The sequence below is a fragment of the Zea mays genome, chromosome 2, assembly GCF_902167145.1.
Source record: "Zea mays cultivar B73 chromosome 2, Zm-B73-REFERENCE-NAM-5.0, whole genome shotgun sequence".
In the NCBI taxonomy this organism is placed as follows: Eukaryota; Viridiplantae; Streptophyta; class Magnoliopsida; order Poales; family Poaceae; genus Zea; species Zea mays.
This window is the reverse complement of record NC_050097.1, coordinates 4,849,670-4,870,406: the sequence shown is the minus strand read 5'-3', so window position 1 is coordinate 4,870,406 and position 20,737 is coordinate 4,849,670. Positions and strand designations below refer to the sequence as shown.

Genomic DNA, 20,737 nt, shown 5'->3' with positions numbered 1-20,737 from the left:
AGTAAACGGAGGGGCACCGACAGTCAACGATCGGTTGTACAGCTACAGCTCTGTTAATTAGTAAGTTTTGATATAAACAATCTGTGTCAGTCTTTAATTTGACCCTGCGTGGCTGCGTACGTACGCGTGAAGTGTCGTCCTCTGTCCTGTGCTCGCACGTGTGACGTGTGCGGGCATCGATGGACACCATGTGCATGCCAGCCACGTAGGTATATTATATCTTAGCATCCTCACAAAGACAATATTGTTAGTATATATCATGGGACGCGCTAGATTTTTTTTTCTTCTGAAAAGCTTATGTACCTACTCTCTCCGGTGTCCTATTAGTTGTCGTTTTGGATAAGGTTCGAATCAGACTTATAAAATTTTGACTACAAATAACTATTTTGTTATTTAGTTTTGGAACCTAATATTTATATGCACCAATTTGTCTAAAAAGTACTTTTATAAAAGTATAAATATATTAAGAGTTCATTTGTATTTTAACAGAAAAATATTGGATAAAGTTATATTTTGGAGACCGTGTCGTTGTCCTAAACGACAACTAATAGAAAACCGGAGGGAGTAGTCTTTAATTTAATAGACAATAACAGCATCGTTGATAATACTCATATACACCGTTAGTCCTCTAATCTCGTATAAATTACCCATCTATATCATTACGAAAGATAATTCAAATAACATACTATAGTTGTATATAAATTACCCACATATGTTATTAAAAAAAAGTAAAATAACCCCTAAATTTGAATCTGATTACCCAATCTGATCCTTATGAAACATAATTCAAAAATAACCTCCTAACATTAACGTTAGGAGGTTATGCTTTTTTATGTCCTTGTTTATGAATTTTGTTTTGGTTTTGAAAGGATGGAAGACAAGGCTAATGATGGACTAGTTCTAAGTGTTGTTTGGAGTTGAAAGACATTTAGAGCAGTTTAAGATTTTATTTTATTTTCTTTTAATCGTACTATAAAGGGGTATAGGGTTATGGACTAGTTCTAAGTGTTGTTTAGAGTTGAAAGACATTTAGAGCAGTTTAAGATTTTATTTTTTTTTCTTTTAATCGTACTATAAAGGGGTATAGGGTTATGGACTAGTAACTTGACTTAGGCTCTATTTATTTACCATTTAGATTATATAATCCATATTAAATAAGTTGAGAGGTAAACAAACAACACATATTATTAGGTGAATTATCTAATCTAGATAACTAGATCGTGATAATTGATAAGTATATAATTCTGGAACTAAACAAACAAGGACTTAAATAAATCTAATAAGTTTGGTATGGTGCATATTTGTTGTGTTTAACTCTAGGTGGCTTAGGACAATCCCAAAAGTAGTATCAAAATCCATTTACAAGGTTTACAAAGTTGGATTAGTTAGATGGAATTTTGAGGCATCGAACCCTTTTTAGGGTTATCAGACCAATGGTGAATGATCCGACATCTCCATGTTTTCAGCCCAATTAGAACTTGCAGCCTGGTCAACCCAGGAACCCTGAATAATTAGAACTTGCATCCCTACGGGTGCCGAAGCAAGCTGCACCTTCGATGCAACATTGCGGCTGTACAAAGTTGTAGATTGCCAACGACGGATACCATGATAAAAGTACAAGCTTTTAATAAACAGATGCAAAATTTGGTTTCGGTAGCCTTCTAGAGTAGTATACATAATGTCCTCGTCTCAAACAGTATACATAGTGTCCTCATCTCAAACTGTATGATGTACCCCCTTGGCTACAAACTTGTCAGGGGTACCCAATTTTTTTGAACTTCTACAAATCTACAGCAGCATTTATTCTCCATCAGTTCCTCCCATCTCATATAATAATAAATAGTTAGATGTCAAAGAATTGCACTGATCAACTCATTTCAGTATATCATCAATGGCACGCTTCATTCCAAAGCTGACGATTGGGTTGGCATTAGACATGTCATACACGCAAAGCCAGCTTTACTTCCACACGCTAGAGCTATGGCTTATTTGAGGTGATGTGTCACCATACATCACGGAGGTACCTTCCTTCCATCTGCAGGCTCTTTACATAGCTCTCGGTTTTGGAGTTATCCAAAGATCCCTGAGGTAAAATACAAATAAGATGTTACAAACAACATACTGAAGTTAATAGTCACGTATTAGATGATGAATTGCGGTTGTCATCTACCTGCTCTTGGACTATTGTATGAAGCATTTTGTGTACATCTCTAGCCATTCCCTTGGCATCACCGCAAACATATAAGTAACCACCATTTGAGATGATGTTCCAAATATCTGTGGCCTGGTAACAAAAAGAAGTAAATCTAGTTGAGCACATCTTCTAGTGGACATTGAATACTCAAAACACTTGAAAAGTGACAGTATATTAAGGAAGGGTGTATGTTGTATTGTATCTGACCTTTTCCACCATCTTATGCTGCACATATTCTTTCGTTGGCCCTTCCCGAGAGAATGCAACAATTAGCTCAGAAAGCGCCCCCTCCTCAAGGAAAGTTTGCAACTCATCTTCATATATGTAGTCCTGAAGGGTGGTAATTCAGAACGAATTCCATCAATTTTTGCTGATAAACACAACAATAACACAATCAATTGTGCCCATAACCAGCGACCCTTACCATATTACGGTTCCTGCATCCAAAGAAAAGGATTGAAGTGCCCAATTCTGCCCCAGATTGTTTCAATGCTAACCTTTCCTGCCAGGAGGGAGGGAGTGCAAGAATAAGTTAAACTACTCTCAAGCAGCCTTGCAAATACACACCCACTGGATTCTTGGAAAACAAACCTGCAAGAAGCCTCTAAAAGGAGCCAGCCCTGTCCCAGGACCAATCATGATAATAGGAGTGGACGGATCAGCAGGTAACTTGAAATTTGACTGCCTCACAAAGATGGGAGCCCAGCTGCATTCTTCGCTATATTCCAGAGGAATTGTATTCTGTCAAGCATATGATCAAATCAAAGAATAACAAATCAGACTATTAGGAACTTCGTTATTGCTGGAGCTCAATGACCAAAAAAGGAATTTTTACAAGAGCCTACCTTCATCCATGTTGAACAAACTCCTTGGTGGATCCTTCCTGTTGGTGAAGGCCCATAAACTAACGCACATGTTACATGAATTCTGGAGGGAGCCATCCTGCTGAGACATAAGTTGTCAAGAGGCCTCCCTAATGGAAGGTACATACCACCACCTCAAGCATAATGATATGGCACACCGATATGAACAAGACAGTCCAACATTATCACATATGGAAACTCAGCATCTTAGGCTTAGCTGGTGCCTGAACTGTAAGCTTTAAATAATTTCATGGCGGAAGAAATCAAACAAAGCTAGAGACTTGAAAACTAGCTTTACCAAAGGTACACATGGCTTCCCGCTAACCATCTTCCTGTAACATGACCCCCCCCCCCCCCCCCCATTCCAAAAGGTAAATAGTGCACACGTAATGTTGAAACTTGTAGGTAAAGGCTGCAAATAGAGGAAATGGACACTGATAGTACAAAAAATACTTACTTTGGAGATGATGAAATTGAGTAGTATCGTGGTTGCAGACGAGGAGCTATTGCTGCAAAAAACACTCCCAGTGGTGGCTTAGCTGAAGGGAATGCGGCCATAACTTCAAGAAGGCTCCTCTGACTAGCAGTTATCCATTGAGAATACTCATCCTACATACAATTCTACTAGTCAGAAAAGAAGAAAAAATCCACTTTAAATGGCATACTATAGGGATTCTGAAAGGAAGACAACCTTTCCAGAAGGAGAAGCCAAGAATCTAAGTCGCTCAGCTTCAGCTGGATCAGATGCGTGAGAAGCTAAAGCAAGCAAAGCAGCCTGAGATGATTACATCATTCAAAGATTGGTCAAACAATCACAAGGAAAATAGAAAGGATAATTCTTAGAAATCATGTGGACCTTCTTCGGTGGATTGAGTAGATCAGCATATCGTAGAAGCGCAGTCCGCAAGGTACATGGAGATGGGAAAGGTGGGGCCAAGGAACCTCCTCCTTTACGAGGAGATCCATCTTCTGCATCTGCATGGATGGAGAAGAATGTGTCTGGAGAAAGGTCAAGTAGCCTTTCAACCTCCTCCACAGTCTGAACAGAATTTTCTGCATATACACCAACATGGTCTCCGGTTTCATACCTGAAACAAACATTCAGAATTTCAGATATGCTGTAGTCTTTATAAATTGGGGTGGGGGGGGGGGGGGGGGGGGGTCCTAGTACTCACACCTACAACAAGATTGTCTGGACAATGCCGATAATAAATTTAGAATTCAAAGCAATGCAACAATCGGCACAAAGCTAAACTGTTTGATGTACCACAAGTACTGGTTTTGTCCTGTTGAACAGTAATCAAAGAAGTACATGGCAATTCATTTCCATCCTACCCCAACTTGCCTACAACTAAAAGACATCCTTCTTGTTGTATTCAAATAAGTACATGGCTGCTGCTTCCATCTCGAGTTTTGTGAAACAATTGTGACTGAACTGTCACCTCAATGGGTCAATGCAATCAAACATAAGAAAATAAAATTATTTAGTAAGCCAGTTAATAAGTTAGTCAACCAACTGAAAACATTATAGGATCTACTAATCTGCCTGTTGTCATGTTGGCATCAACCTGACTGCCATGGTACCAAGTAATAACATTATTCACATGATTATACCTCGTCCTAATCATGACAGTTTGGCTCATAAACCAATCGCCAAACTATCAGAATCCAATATGTTCCTTTCCTATTTGATGGCGTAAATGATGCCAAAACCATGAAAGTAAATTGATTTCATTCTTGGCTGACTGATAGAACCTAATCCAGTCACAAAAATAAGGTGGGAGTTGGACCGTAACAAGCTATTCATGCTATATTTTGCACTTTGATCCAAGTCATTCCTACGTACGAGATTCAAGACTAACACGAATAAATGTACTGGTTAGGAACCTTTTATCTCCAGGGATGCAAGTGGGCACTATAAGGCCTAAATTAAATCATTTCTTCCCCAAAATTAATTAGGTAGCACCCACCCTTTTATTTCATTTTAGCAAGTTGTGGATCAACCCAATGACCCAAAATGAGTGGAACTGGCATCCCTACTTATCGCTAATCTAAATACATGAAATATGTCATCCCTGTGGTACCACAAATTGAGTCATTTCCAATTCATGAAACAGAAATATTTCCTAGTTTTTTAGTGAAAAATATTAAAGGACCAAGTGAGGTTCTGCTGATGTATTATAGTGCAAATTATTTAGGTTATCTGCAGTAGCCTAAATCATGCTCACAAGTCATAATGAATATTCTGGCATAGGACTTGTACTCAGGGGCTGTTTGGATAGTGGGATCACCTCATCCTACATCGAGAGTGGTTCATCATGAGTTTGCCCCTTAAAATGTGACGAGATGACTCAATCCCAATGAAGTGCATGAGCCATGAGGTAGTGATTGATGAACCCATTCCATACCAAACCAAACAATAATATCATGAGTTTGGTGATGGATCACTCTATTCCTCAACCTAAACACCCCATTAGTAGCTGAGCTATGTATGTAAGTACAAGACTTTAATACTATGAATATAAATAAAACCCAATGGAATATAGCATGTCCCTAGCAAAGCAGCAAAAAAATGATAACATCCTTTTCACAGGGAAACCAGTGGAACATAGATAGGATCAAGACTGAAATAAAGGAATATAAGAGGAAAAAGAATATATACATCAGGAAACTTACACAAGACCAGTGCCAGAAATGTCAAACTCGAGATGGATACAAGAGCGATCTGAAGCTGGTTTGTGCAGCTCCTTCCGAACAGCAACATTAGACCTAGCAATTAATAATATTATTGTAAAGAAAAATTTTAATGGCAATCAAAAAGTTGTTAGCAAATTGTCTGGTGTCCAAATACCTGCAAGGGTGTTGAATATCAATCACACCAGTACCGTTGGCTAGTGTCCATGATCTATCTTGGAATGACAGGTCAGATTTGTCAATGAAAACAACTCTGTATTCAGGAATAGCAGCAGTATATGGAGTCGATGCACCAGTTGTGTCATCCTCGTCGCGGAGCAATTGATCTAATTCTGGCCACACTAGTTCTTTCCTACAGAAAACAATAAGGAATATATGGTTCTCACTCAGGCAGCAATACCAAAAACATTACAAATACAAAACAGCAACCTGGCATTTAGAATATACCAATGGATGGATTAGAATCAGACAAAAAAACAGAATAAACATCATGCACTACAGAACTAATATGTTGATCGACTTAAGGAATCAGGTAAGCCACCACCAATGACAGCGCGCGCTCACGCGCACGGGAGATAAGGGGGAGAACAGAATACACCTCACACCCAAACACAGTGCAAAATGACATTACCGAACTAAGAGCATTTCCAAGAGTTGCCAAAAGTCCAAAACCCACTCCTGTAAGGGAAATGGACCTCAGACTATTTCTATATTAGTTTGGTGTTTGATGACCAGTACAACTAATTGGACTAACAACTCAGCTAAGTGATTGATTGTAGAATTAAAAAGATGCAGCATAGACTTGGACAAATGTGCAAAGAGATTCAGAAGATAAGTGTCATGCAAAGGACTTAAGGGACTTACTGAATATTTGGAAAGGTCATACAAAAGTCCAAGAGACAATACAAAACAAGCGCAAGCAAAGGAAGTCAAAGAAACAACTTAGAACAGCCAGAGAACAACGGACGTATCCGACGGTGCACCGGATTGCACACCGGATATGGCTTGCAGAAAGGCTGAATTTGGACTTCGAGAAGCAGAGGACACCGAACGTATCCGATGGCGCACCAAACACCCCACCAAATACGGTACTTAGAGAAGGTTGCAAAATGGACGTGTCAAATATAGGGTACCCGACGAGTCTGGTGTTGCACCAGATGACACACCGAACCAACCAAAGAGGCTATATTTTGGACCAAGTTGGACAGAAGGCGCCAGACCAGTCAAGTGGCACACTGAATTCGGCACCGAGTGTACAATGCTCAACAGTCGACTGCGTGAAGGCTTCAACAGCTATCTGACGTGGCATGTCCGGTGGCATACCGGACATGTCAGGTGAACCTTGACACACTAAACGATTTGACATCTTTATCCAATGGTCACCTCTAAGGCGACACCAGACATGTCCAATGAACGCGCAGAAATCTGAGTGGGGTTCAAACGGCAATATTTGAGTGGGGAGCCTATACATACCACCCCAACCGGGCACAACTCCATCCATGAGCTAAGAAACATCAAATAGAAGTAAAGGGATCATCTCCTAGCCATCCAAATCGTTCAAGTGCTCCAAATTGAGTTATGTGCTTAGAATAGACATCTTTTGAGAGCTAGAATAGCAAAAGAGTTGCAATAGCACTTAAGTTGTGTTGTGATTCTGAGGAAGGAGAGAATTCTTGTGATCAAAGTGTGTGGAGTTGCTGCTCCCAAAGTTTTAAAGCAATCAAGAGCCTCCAACTTTGTGTGGAGTGACTTGTGTGAGTTTGCTCTCACCATTTGAGAAAAGAAAGGGACTCAAGTTCGATCTTGGTGATCGCTTGAGCGAGGAAAGGGTTGACAGAGATCTAGTTCTATGTTAACCCCTCAACAGAGACATTGGTTTCTTTGTGGAACCGAACTCCGGCAAACAAATATTGTGCCTCATGTGCATTCTCCTTCCCTATTTGCATTTGCCTTTCCTCTTCTAAGTAACACTTGCTTTGTTCATCTTTTTTTGGCAAGATTGAAAAAGATCTCTCCAAAAACTCAGAATCTGAACTCCCAATCTTTCTGCACTTGAGAAAATCGCCCAATCATGAGGAAAGATACAGGCGTGTATCCAATTCACCAATCTGGAGGTGGAACAACATGGGGAAGAATAAGGAGAAAAGACAAGGTTCCCAAAGCAAATGTACAAGAGAGAAAGAAAGTATAGAAGTGGCTGGAACTCATTTGGGAAGTCTGGGATTCCTGATGCAAAATTTCCTTCTAGCTTTTAGAAGCAAGATATTGGAAATGGTTAAGGAAAGACAACAAATATGTTCCCTACTTTTCTTAGCAAATTGGAAAATGATTGATTTACGGATTATTTTTTTCAAGTATTGGAGAGGCTCTAACATGCAGCTTGCCCTTCTACTCCATCTATCAAAGTCAGATCACTATCTACTACTACCAACTACCAGGCCATACAATCATACACTACCACTACTGCCAACTGCTGTCACTAGATAGACAGGATATGACATGGTGGAGGCGTGGAGCTGCTATTGCTCCTGTACTGCAGCAGTAGCAGCTGATCATTTCTAACATAATAGAACATAACAAACATAATAAATTACAACATTTTTATTTCTGTACAGAAAGACAAAATGCTTTCGTAGTTCAAATGGTCATGTAAAGTTTTTGCAGAATTAAACATGGATATACTCACTGCTATAGATTTAAGGCATATATTTAATCTATAAGCTAGAATAGTGTTGTCGAGATAACAACACCAGGGTACGCAAGGTACCAATGTAGAATCAATTCGAGTGAATCCTGATGTTGTAGAGTTTGCCTATCAGATCATGACATTACTAGCACAGTAATGACAAGGGTGACATGGGGGTTTTTACGGAGGTTTGGGTTGCTTGAAGTGTAATATCATATGTCATCTTTCTAGTGGAGAGTCTTTATATGAAAACAATGTACAAGATTTCAAGCTTTAAGTGAGGTAGAGGAGATCCTCTCTGAGGAGTAAAGAACTAAATCTGAGCTATCCGCTTTCTATCACTCTTGGCTTGGATGAACTACCTTCAATTTTGTGGCCCTAGCCTGTCATAGGGCTAACTACACATATCACATTAGAGGATCTTCATGGAGCATCTTAATGGGGCCATGTAATCATACTGATCTACTCTTATGTATTAATGCTTCCAGTACCCCTTACCATGAGTGTGACCCCTCATACCGTTCTGTCCTATTGAGGTGGATCCTCTCAACCTTCCCACAGGCGAGGGTTTCAAGCTCTCATACCGCGATATATTCTAGTTTATCTGTGTAGCGGCATTGCGTCCGTTGTGCAAGTCAAGGTGGTGGCATGTGTGTATCTCCACATTTAATACAATGTTGTCGGAGTCATCCTTTGGTAGACAACCCGCCATGCCTGTCTCACGCGTTTAATATCTATGCCACAAACCTTTGTGTCGTAGCCACTAGCCATGTCACCCAATCCCAATAGGTTACGGTGTTGTTCTTTCAGCTTTATCAAACTTCCAAGTAGTGTGTACGCATATTACTGATGTTATAGGACCATGGAGTGTCTGGTTTAGAGCCCTCAAGTGTTATGCAGGTTGTGATGTATCTTCGCATGCCTTACCAGCCCTATAATATGACCTATCGTGCATTCAATGTGATGTACCTTAGACTTAACGCTAGGTCATTGCTCTCATGCACTCCTTTTTACTTTCCTAGGGTTAGGCCCACACCTTTGTTCTGTGTGACCCTAATGGGCACTTGACGCCTTTTAGCCTTGTGGCAACTCGATGGGGTTGCCAAGACCATATCTCCCTGGGAAAGGTCCTTTGGTCCTCTAGGTCCCTATATGTGGGACCCCAGGAGCCTGAGCTAACACGTACCCCGAGGCGCAAGGACTTCTGAGAGCTTGTACCATTAGGTGGCCCCAGGGGGCAAGGGCACTGGGGGTTTACCCGCTAGGTGCCCCAGGGTATGAGGGACCTAGGGGCCTTTATTCGTTAGGTGCCCCGGGGTACGTGAGGCCCCAAGGGCTTTACCTGCTAGGTGTTCATGGGAACTAGGTAATTTTTTGAAGTTGCTCACCTTCACAACAGGTAAAAGCGGAGGGAGCTACTTTCAATTTTTTACCAGAGTAAAAGAAGCAATTGACCCAAAGCAATTGTTTCTTTCCACCCCTTTGGTTGGATTTTGGCGTTTGCAAAAGCAAAAGCAAGTTCAAAAGCCCAACCAAAGGGAGCCTTAGTCCTAAGCATGTTGGTGTAGGCTAGAGTTGAAACCCAACAAAAACCACAAGTCAAGGTTCAGACACATGGATAGTTGTTTTTCATGCACCCCCATTCGAGGCTAAATCATTAGGTATATTGCATCCTTTCAAATCTCCTTTTACTGTCTCTTCCTATGTCAACTTTGGTCTTTTCCGTGTCTATCTTCCCATTGACATCGCGCCTTAAAATCCCACTACACACTAGTGTCTCCGGAGGTCTCCGTTGCACATGTTCAAACCATCTCAACCGGTGTTGGACAAGCTTTTCTTCAATTGGTGCTACCCCTTGCCTTTCATGTATATCATCGTTCTAAACTTGATCCCTTGTATGGCCACAAATCCAATGCAACATACACATTCCAGTAACAATTATCTATTGAGCATATCATCTTTTGTAGTTCAACATTTTGCACCATACAACATAGCAAGTCTAACCGTCGTCCTAAAACTTGCCTTTTAGCTCTTGTGGTACCCTCTTGTCACATAGAAAGCCAGATGCTTGACGCCACTTCATCCACAGTGATTTGATTCTATGGCTAACATCTTCATTAATATCCCCGTCTCTTTGTAACATTGATCCCAATGATTTCAAGTCGTCCGACTAATCGCGATTAGTCAGCCTGGTCGGTAATTAGTACATGATTTGCTGAACGACTCGACTAGACAACCTAGTCGTCCGACTAATCATCGACTAGGGCGACTAGTCGTCCGACTTATGTGTCCTGGTCGTCCCGGCTAGGGTTTAGTTATTGGGCCTTTTTTAGCCCATCTACAGTCACTGCACGTCTCCTCTCCTCTCCTAATCTAACCTAGCCGCCAACAGTCTCTTGCACGCCCCTGCAGTCCTGGACTTTGATTGCCGACGGCTACACCGGCGGGCGGCGGCTACAGCACCATGTGTCCCTGCCCCTTCTCCTGGAGTTCTGCAGCCTGCTGCAGTCTCCAACCGGCTGTGGCTGCGTCCTTTCCCCTTATCCTAGTTGTTTGTTCTAATTTATATAATGTATACATGTATATTTATATATATACCTATATAAGTATAGCTACTAGTCTAGGACGACCAGGGACCGACTAGGACCGACTAGTCGCCCTAGTCGTCGCCTAATCGCGACTAGTCGCCTGGTCGGTCCCAGGGTTCGACCAGGCGACTAGGCGACTTGAAATCATCGATTGATCCTAAATCCCAAAAGGTCTATTTGACCTTCCAAACTAACATCTCCTTTCCTCATGCGTAGTAGTGCCGAAGTCACATCTCACATATCGGTTTTAGTTCTACTGAGTCTAATACTTTAGACTCTAGAATCTCCTGGTGCAACTCTAGTTTACTACTTACTCCTGATCGGCTTTCATCAACTAGCACTACATCGTCCGCAAAAAGAAAATCCATTTTTGACCTTTTGTTCTATTTTTTTAATTTAATGATGTGCACGTCTCCTGCGTGTTCGAGGAAAAAAAGGTTATCCCTTGTACATCCCTTGTGACCTCATCCATCACCAAGGCAAAAAAAGGGCTCAAAGCTGACCTATCAACACTGCAAATTAGAACAAGCATGGATTTGCTTTTTTGTGGCAACAAGCGACACTACCATTCAGTCCACCACACTACTTTGTATCAACAATCCACATGGTGGATTCTACCGAGGCAAAGGAATGCACAGCAGATTATATATATCATTGTAGCTTTTGTACCATGCAGTGAAATCATCCTCAATGCACTGATCATCGTCTCCAAGGCCAACAGGAACAAGACGTTTCCCACCTAGATACACAAGAAATTGGAAGCCATGACAACAAAATCAAATACCAAAATCATGAATCATGAAACCCTACATCATGAAGGACCTACCATGGCAGCTAATGGGGAAAATGCATGCATTTAGCACAATAGATTCTCACGTTAAAATAAATGTGATCAGTACAAGGGAAAAGAATGTGTTATGGTTTCTATCATTACCATGGCACCATAATGGGAAAATCCTAAAATTTCCAGCTTTGAAAAATAAATCACTATGTTGAGAATGTCCCCTAATGCTAGTGATCTACTTGTTTCAACTTTTCCCATGGAAACTAGGTAAATTACTTACCCTGCTCCTCTACTAGCTCATCTACCACCTTTGCAACCTGCATTTTACACGTGCATAATCAATAACAAAAACACTCAAAAGTAACCAGCTTCCAAATAACAATAACATGCAATTCTGTGCATTAACCTTATTAAAATGTTCGTATTGCCTGTTTCCAAGGCCAAAAATACCATATTTAAGATCCTTCAACCAAACTTCCTTCTCTTTTCCCTGTTTTAGGTATTGAAAAGAGGTCAAAAGTGTAATAGTAGTCAACACAACCCAACTATGGGGACTGCACAAACCTCAGTAAACCATTTGTAGAATCGTGCTGCATTATCAGTTGGCTCCCCATCCCCATATCTGCATACCATGAATTTAATTTGCCACAAAATACAGATGAAATATTTTAACTAAAAGAGATAGGCTGCATAATTCATAACAAACAATATTACTTGTTCATAAATCATGGAGAAGGAAATTTTGCCCAAACTATTTACTGTATCATAAATGAAAATAAGGTTGTGCTACGATAAAATTGTGATGTCTATTTGAACGCAGCCAAGATAAATGGAGCCAATTCTCCACAGAACAGACAGCAAAGTGATTCCAATTCTGACAAAATGAACACCTGTATCATTAAAAAAACTTGACTTGTGGGGAGTAAGACAGCCCCAGACAGGTCGAAAAAACCCGCGAACACCTGCCCCACCCATACACAGCGGCACCATAGCCCATGTGAGAAACGACAGCGACGGGGTCTTAGACCTGTGCTTTGGCGTGGGACAGACGAGGGATTTTTTTTTAACCACAACCTAAAATTCGCTTCCACGGGGAGTTGAACCTAAGACTTGAGGAGTGCTACTCATACCACCTAACCAACTCGGCTAGAGGCCCTTTCGCAACACATGTATCATTAAACTATGCGTTATCAGTGGAAGGCTACATTAAACTATCATGTCATCAATGGATGATTAAAGTTACAAAGTGTTTTTTCACCTCATACAAAGTGTTTTTTTCTAAGGCACACCAAGTAAAAGGACTGGGCATTTGAAATTTACAAGGCAGCTGGATTCCTAATTAAGAAGTGACCAACAAAGGTGCTTAGCCAATCTACACAGAAATTAAGCTTAACAAAATAAGGCAGGTGCATTATGGAACTAGCTACTAGGGCACACAGAAAAGAGTAATTCACCAAGCCACAAAAGTTGGATTGTAATCAATGGAATTTAGCAACAAGCGACAAATGACGGAAGCTAGGCGTCCACAAAGTTCGCTTGATCTTGACAACAAAAGACAGGTGGATTATCAACTGTGGAATCAAGGCACAAGCGACAAAAGCCGCAATTCACCGATCCAGACAGCTTAATTTGAGCTCCAACCAAAGGCAGGTGGGTCATGGAATAAGGTGCAAGCGACAACGGGCGCAATCCGCCAATGGGCGAATCAGCACACAGAGGAGGGGGGGGGGGGGGGGGGGGCTCACGTTGCTAGGAAGAACAGCACCACAGTTTCCTTCTTCAGCTTCTCCTCGTATTCCTCGTCCTCCTGAGCATAGTCATCCTGCACACGTCCCAGAAATCTCTCAAGCTCCAGCACAGCCGGCAGCCCAATCTAGCTTAGAACACACACGTACGCATATAGATGTAGATCATGCAAAATTACCAGATCCACCACTTTGAACACGGCCTTCTCGTACCGCGCCCTCGCCTCCTCCGCCATGGACTGATGAGTACATAAACGCATCGAGTCAAAAAAAAAAAGAGGCAACGGAACAAACTAGACTAAACGCGAGTGGGATCGGATCGGGCAGCGACCTTTGCGAACCCCTCGGCGGTGCCAGTCTGTGTGCCGAAGAAGATGGTGACGCGCTTCCGGCCGTCATCAACGTCGGCGTCGGCGTCCACCTTGACCGGCGGTGGCCGTACCGGCGTGGCGACCGGCTTGGACGGCGTCCCGCCTCCGGATCGGAACCAGACAGCGATAATAAGCAGCCCCGCGACGAGGGCCGCGGCGGTGGCCGCCAGCGCGGCGAGTGGGTCTCCCCCCGCGGCGGCGGCGAGCTCCGGCGGTATGACGGAGCCCGCCCACTCCCTCGCCGCCTCCAGCGCCGCCATCGTCACTCGCTTCCACCCTCGCCCACCGCGAGGGATTGGGTAGGGAGGAGGAGACGAGATCGAGGACGGCAGGAGGGGGTGGGGTGCGTGCACCTACCAACAACCAGTGGCTTCGCTACTAGTGGTGCTAGAGACGGCAATGGGGCCGATCCTGATTCTCCACGGAAATTCCCTCCAAGGCCTAGTATCTCAATCTTGAGGTGAATTAAGACGTAAATTAAACTAATTTATACCTCAATTCACTTTAATATTATAGATTGAGATCAATACTAGAGTACTCAAACAGAAATCTAGAGAGCGAAGATGAGAAAGTTTATGATATAAAATAGAGAGGAATTCTTTCCGAGATGATGGGGACAGGGAAGCATTTCCCATCTCTGTTCCCCGCGGAGACCCAGAGACCCTTTAAACCAGCATACGACAATGTTTTTTAAACTAATTAATAATAAAAATAAATAATTTCCTTGTCTAGAGATTAATTATTATATAAATGTGTTCATTTTAATGACACATAATGATTTATTATGTCTTACGATAAGTATAAGTAAAAATGTTTTGCATTAATAATAAAAGATGTATGTCGTAATTATAATTTAAATGAAAACGAGATATCCTTCGGGAATTATTCCTGCGGAGAACGTAGATGGGAAAGAAATATCCCAGGGCTTGTTCGATTATTCCTATCACGTGTGGATTGGATGAGATTGAAAAAAATTATGAAAGATTTTGATTTATTTAAGACTGAAGCATATCTAATCCTATCTAATTCATATGGATTGAGAGTAAACGAATAAACCCTAAGTGTTAGTATGAATCCCGAGGTGAAATTCTTTGGTCGTGAAAATGGTATAGAGAGTTATTCCGGATGGAGAATTTTCTGTTATCATCCTTAATTGTTGCGGACGGACAAGCCCGCGGGCTGGAAGTGCCTTGTCCGCTTGCTTTTTCTTAAACGAAAAAAATAACGTACATAATTATAAGGAACTTTTTTCGCTTGCTTTTCTTAAACGCGAAAAATAACATACAGTGATTATAAGGAAAATTTTCTGTTGCGGGAAAGGAATGCGAAAGGCGTGACAGGCCATTTGAGGATTTTGTGCTTGTGGGATACTGGGATTGCATCTGCAGTCAACAGCGAGCGGGGATTTTCAATCAGTCGGGAAAATTGGCTTTTGTCTCGACTCTAGATTCTGGACTGGGATACGCGGCCGGCATCTGCAACTTCCACGATATTTATTTAAGGCAGTGCTCCATGTACTACGCGGCAGCTGCGGAGGGCTGTATGCCTTTTATGTCGTGTTTGGTTCTATTAGTCTTAGGACTAAAGTTTAGTTCGAGATTAAACTCTAATCCTTATTTTATTTAGTTATAGAGACTAAACAGATTCTAAATACATTAAATACAACATATAAAAACTAAAATGTCTCTTTTTCTTGTTTAACACTAATTTTCTAGATAAGGACAATTAAAAATGAAAGTTGTTCTTTAGTTCCTTTTAGCACCCATGTAAGGGAAGACTAAAAATAATTAGTCCCTACTTTAGTCCCTCTGTTTGGCAAAATAAAGACTAAACAGAACTAAAAACCATGAATTAAATATTAATCCCTCTAACCAAACAGGTCCTTACTATACAAGAGTATAAATCGTAACCAACGTGGTACGGAGGGAACTCTATGCAATGCACCTATACACTGCACCGTGAGCAGCATGCGGCAGCACATATACGGTACAAAATTAAAAATGATATAATATATAAAAGTTGGTATATAGTTGAGATAGAGTAAATATGACTGCATAGCATTATGGTATATAGTAAATATGACTGCATAGCATTTTTCATACTTTCAAATTTATTGTACATTTTTTTGTTTTATTAAATCTGTTGTTTAAAATATTAAAATGGATTGAGGAGAGGAAAGAGAAACTTTATATGGAGAAAATCCAGCAGTGTCATCTATATCTAGAGAACCGTTTAGAGAATGCTGATGGAGACATAAAGGATAGGAATCTCCTCTAATCTTAGGCTATCTCCAGTAACGTCTCCTAAATTTCACTTTTTAAAATAATATTCTCTGTATTTTACAACACACTCTAAAAATATCATCTTTTATATCTTCTCAGTCTCCATAGTAACATTTCCTAAATTAGGTCCTCTATAATTATAGTGGTATCATATTAACGTTTTCTAAATTATGTCCTCTATATAATTATAGTGGTATCAGATTTCACTATACATATACTGGTGGTAGCATGAAAACAACGGTTTATTTTTCTGTTCTTCTGCTCAACCATTTCGTCAAACATGTGCATTGCAAGCTGTTGTCGCCTTTCTTCCACAGCTTCACTCCAATTGGGCACAAGAAAAGAAATCGAAGCTACAAGAATACCGCGGGCAGCACGGCGGCCTCTGCGTCAGCCAAGACGAGCCCCGCGACTGCGCCTGGTCGACGACCACGCACTCGTCGGCATCAGGCACAGCCGAGCGCTCCCAGCGCTCATGTCTGTTCATCGGCGTTGGAAACGAGCTGGTCCCCGCCGTCCGCAATCCAGCTTCACCAGCGTCAAAGTTGCCCCATCAGGGGCGTAGCGCGTGGCTATGGTGGCCGGAGCTAACTTGCTAGTTTTGGGCACGGCGAAGCCCGACGCCAGGGCCTTGAACGCAGGCATGGCCGCTGCTGGTGGATGCACGACGACTAGTGGATGCACGACGGTGGCCCTGAACGGCGACTGGTGGATGCACGGCGGCGCTGATGATGGACCGATATTTTATCGGAACTTCGTTGTTGGGCGCCACCACGCCATACAGGACGTTCGATTGTCTAAATTTGGTTTACAGGATGGTCTTTGTTGGAGAGAGTTATAGTATCATAACAGTTCGAAGGCTACAAGCCTTCCAAGATTGGAGGCTCTCACTCGACGGTGACACGAGGATTTTCAGTGCTCTGCTCTACCAACTGAGCTAGCCTGACCCTTTCTTGTGCATCATCTTATTAAAGTATTTACATCTATGTCAATTAAAGGGACTAAAAAATCAATAAAGTATTACATTCAAAATTAGGAAATGGGAGGGGTAGTCTATGCATTATGGATGGCTTACTTAATAATACTTAAAAAACGAATTAATAATCGAGATTCCTTGCCGATACTCTACTCTAATAAATAAAAAAAGAAATCATCTATTTAATGAATAGCATAAGATTCATTGAGTTCTTGTCGCACTCCTTTGTGAAAGAGTAGAATGAGAAAGCTAGTGAATCTTAAACCCATTGATAAAAGAAAAAATACAAGACACCCCAGCATCGGACAACTTCTCTCTCCCCTGGTTCTGGCGTGCCACTGCTCATCTGCGCTAACACTGTTTGCTACCGTAGCCGTGGGTCCGCTAGTAATTGTTAGTAGAAAAAAATGATAGTAGATAAAAAATAGTATATGAAATGATATTTTATGGTTGTAGTGGGGTATAGGGGGAGAAAATAGGGGGAACCGCTACGGAAGATGAAAAAGTAGGGGTGGAATGTTAATGACGTGACACAAAAAAGTGATATAAAAGAATAAATTTAGGGGTAATCGCTGCAGATAGCCTAAGGATTTCATTGAGACAAGTAGACAACTCTAATACCCCATGCAAGTATTTGGTTGGTCACGTATGGCCTGTTTGATTCCCTTCTTATATGAGCCAAGCTGTACTTGGGCAGCCAAGCTCCAAGTAGCCAGGTTGAGCGCATGCATACGGGTGATGTTTGGTTATCGTATCCACACCTGGTTGCTCGGAGATTTCGTTTGGTTAGCTTTATGCAGGCATCTTCTTACACTCACAAAGCCACTGACATGTCCCATCCACGCGCTTATTGCGCTCGCGCGAGCCTGGCCACGTAGAAACGAAGATTTTTGCCGCATGAGTAGAAACTGACTCATGAGGAAATTCTGTACCGTGTGAGACAGGCCTCAACCTCCATCCAAGCAACCAAACGCTCAGTAGTTGCATCCGTGGAGCACGATGCCGACGTATACAGGTAACCAAACGCCCCATAGTGTTTGGTACCTGAGGTAAGGCTCTCGTTTATTATATCCCTACTACTCTATAAGTCTTTATTGTAGCCGTCCACATGTGTGCCATTGTTCTGCCTCTCGCTCCCAACCCAGAATCTCGGTCGCGCCATTTAGGGACTCTCCATCCCTGCCTCCGCCATTATCGCCCCACGCTCGCGCTCCGTCGATGGAAGGCGCCATTCTAGGGATCCTCCGCGGCTCCACTATCCTCCAAATCCTTGGCCCTCTCGTGATATCCCCACGGCCCCGCCGCTCCCACCCCTGTCCTCCCGACCTCTTCGCCGGGTCCTTGTTCCCGTCGTCGACCGTGGCCCATTCCGCCAGTCGGCATCACCCTGGCCTCCGACCACCAACCCCGCTTTAGTTCGCCACTCCCTCCCCGTCGGTGCGGCGGCCGTCGCCGGTGCTAACGCCAAGAACGTCTCCCCGCCGCCGGTGGCGGCAGCATGGCCAGGGGGAGGAGGGGCGGAGGAGGCCGTGGCGGGGGGCAAGGAGGAGTGGCAGCTCACGCCGCTTGACATGGGCCTTGGCGTCGGCGAGGGGTGGGACGTCGCCGACGCCGTGGCGCCGCCCGGGCTCGCCCCCGACCACACCTTCCTCAGGTGGATCATCGGCGGCGAGGACGCGTCTGCGACCATGGGGTCTGTCATGGACTCGCCGGTCCTTGAGCTGGACCACGCGCCGTCCATGATGTCGCTGGCGTTCGGTTCCACCATGCCGTTCGCGCCGACCTTGGAGGACGCCAAGCCGGTGCCCTTCGGCCACACACCCAACTTCTTCGGCTCGCACCCGTCCCTGAACGCGGCACCGTAGCCGAAGCGACCCCACCCGATGGCCGGCGCGTACAAGGCCTTCTCCGAGGTGCCCCCCGTGCTCCAGTTCGCGCACCTCACCTGCAGGCGGTGCTGGACGAGCTCGGGGCCTCCGGCCGCATCCACGTGCTGAACCTGGACATCGGCATGGGCGAGCAGTGTGCGTAGCTGATGCAAGAGCTGGCGTAGTGCTGCCCCGCGGCGACGCTCAAGGGGACTGCATTGGTGTCGCCGGCGTCGCACCACCGGCTGGAGCTGAACCTCATCCACGAGAACCTGTCGGGCTTCGCCCGCGAGCTCGGCGTGTTCCTCCAGTTCGCGACGTACAACGTGGACGCCCTGGATCCCGCGGAGCTGGTGGCCATCACCAGCGGCGACGCCGTGGCCGTTCACCTCCCCGTGGGGTCAGCCCACGTGGCCGCAATGCCGGCCGTGCTCCGCCTCGTGAAGCGGCTCGGCGCCAAGGTGGTGGTGTCCGTGGACCGCGGCTGCGACCGCACGGAGCTGTCGTTCGCCACGCACCTGCTATAGGCGTTCCAGCCTTGCGTGTCCCTGCTGGACTCTGTCGACGCCGTGGGGGGCGCGGACGCCGAGGCGGTCGGCAGGATCGAGCGGTTCATGGTCCAATCCGACGTGGAGCTGCGTGTGGTGTCGCGCCACCGCGCGGCGGCGGCCGTGGACAAGCCGCCGCCGCTGCCGTGGCGGACCGGTCTCGCGTCGGCGGGGTTGATGCCGGTGCAGGCCAGCACGTTCGCCGAGTCGCAGGCCGAGGCCCTACTTAAGCGGATGGCGCTAATGGGGTTCCGTGTGGAGAAGCGCGGTGGTGCCCTCTGCTTCTTACTGGCAGCGCGCTCTGCCTCTACTGTCAGCGCGGCGAGCTGGTCTCCGTGTCGGCGTGGCGGTGCTGACCGCCGGGGGTACGCCGCCGCAACCAAGAGCTAGCCGTGAATCTACTGCAAGCCGGAAGAGCAAGCATAAAGGCGGCCGACAAAATTTTGTTCTTCACATAGTAGGATTCCGATCTGCACTTGGCGGCGAGATATATACAGGCTAGGACTAGGACGCTCCGGTTGCTTATTCTCCTAACAAAGCTGTGGCCGCGGGTGGCTTCAGCGAGGCTCTGAATCTACCTGTCCATTATCTTCCCCCACTCCCTCCCCCGTTGATTGTTCCGGTATCATCAGTCAGCCAGAAGTTGTGTTGTTCGCTAATGCTCCAGGCTGACAGAAGTGTTTACGACCATTATTTTGTTCCATCAGATGCTGCTGGTACCCAAAAAAAAAACAAAACAAAAAAGAAGAAGCTAGGATCATTCGCACCGCTAGGATGCAAGTTCTAATCCCTTGGGGTTACTGGATCCGCCCAATTTTTTTCTTAAGTGAACTAGAGTACCTTTTGTTAAGTTGTATGATCTGACAGAAAGAGAGAAATAAGCTAGACTCGTGCAGTTAACGGACCCTTTGGCTTTGTGTGTGCACTGCACTGCACCATCGCGAAGCTTAAAAGTGGGCGCATTATAGGCGAAGCAGAGTTGCTAAACCAAGCAAGTTCCCGTGTCTAGCCCTCCCCCTAAAAAAAGCACTTATGCTTCCAACTCCTATCTGGATTGACGTAGGATACTACATGAATAAAGATACAGCAGGATCCTCGACTTTAGCACACAGTACGTTCGCACGAGGGAGAACGGCGG

At 44.2% G+C, this 20,737-nt stretch overlaps 1 protein-coding gene and 1 pseudogene across 2 annotated transcripts; one reads left to right on the top strand and one right to left on the bottom strand.

The window, feature by feature from the left end:
- Positions 1-1,601: 1,601 nt before the first annotated feature.
- Positions 1,602-14,377, bottom strand: LOC100279923 (uncharacterized). Of its 2 annotated transcripts, none has more exons than XM_008669611.2 (18): positions 13,886-14,377; positions 13,734-13,793; positions 13,555-13,631; positions 12,374-12,431; positions 12,216-12,299; positions 12,090-12,126; positions 11,695-11,764; positions 5,909-6,103; positions 5,734-5,826; positions 3,914-4,145; positions 3,749-3,832; positions 3,515-3,666; positions 3,040-3,139; positions 2,786-2,935; positions 2,619-2,696; positions 2,402-2,524; positions 2,171-2,284; positions 1,602-2,083 (listed from the first exon to the last, which is right to left on the bottom strand). In XM_008669611.2, exons 1-18 carry the CDS (start codon positions 14,183-14,185, stop codon positions 2,003-2,005), a joined length of 2,088 nt encoding a protein of 695 aa, XP_008667833.1. In that variant the 5' UTR covers positions 14,186-14,377; the 3' UTR covers positions 1,602-2,002. The 2 variants fall into 2 exon arrangements, with proteins under 2 accessions (XP_008667833.1, NP_001146345.2); NM_001152873.2 differs by having other exon boundaries at positions 1,608-2,083; positions 3,040-3,136; positions 13,886-14,250.
- On the top strand, positions 17,364-19,993 carry LOC103648347 (LOC100274201-like pseudogene; annotated as a pseudogene).

What these genes read in the sequence shown, in the direction of transcription:
- LOC100279923 (XM_008669611.2), bottom strand. Translation starts at nt 14,185, where the DNA reads ATGGCGGCGCTGGAGGCGGCGAGGGAGTGGGCGGGCTCCGTCATACCG. An exon ending in TCAATTTCATCATCTCCAAA is followed by an intron (nt 3,140 to 3,514) that starts GTAAGTATTTTT and finishes CTTATGTCTCAG; the next exon opens with CAGGATGGCTCCCTCCAGAA. An exon ending in GATGCAGGAACCGTAATATG is followed by an intron (nt 2,525 to 2,618) that starts GTAAGGGTCGCT and finishes ACCACCCTTCAG; the next exon opens with GACTACATATATGAAGATGA.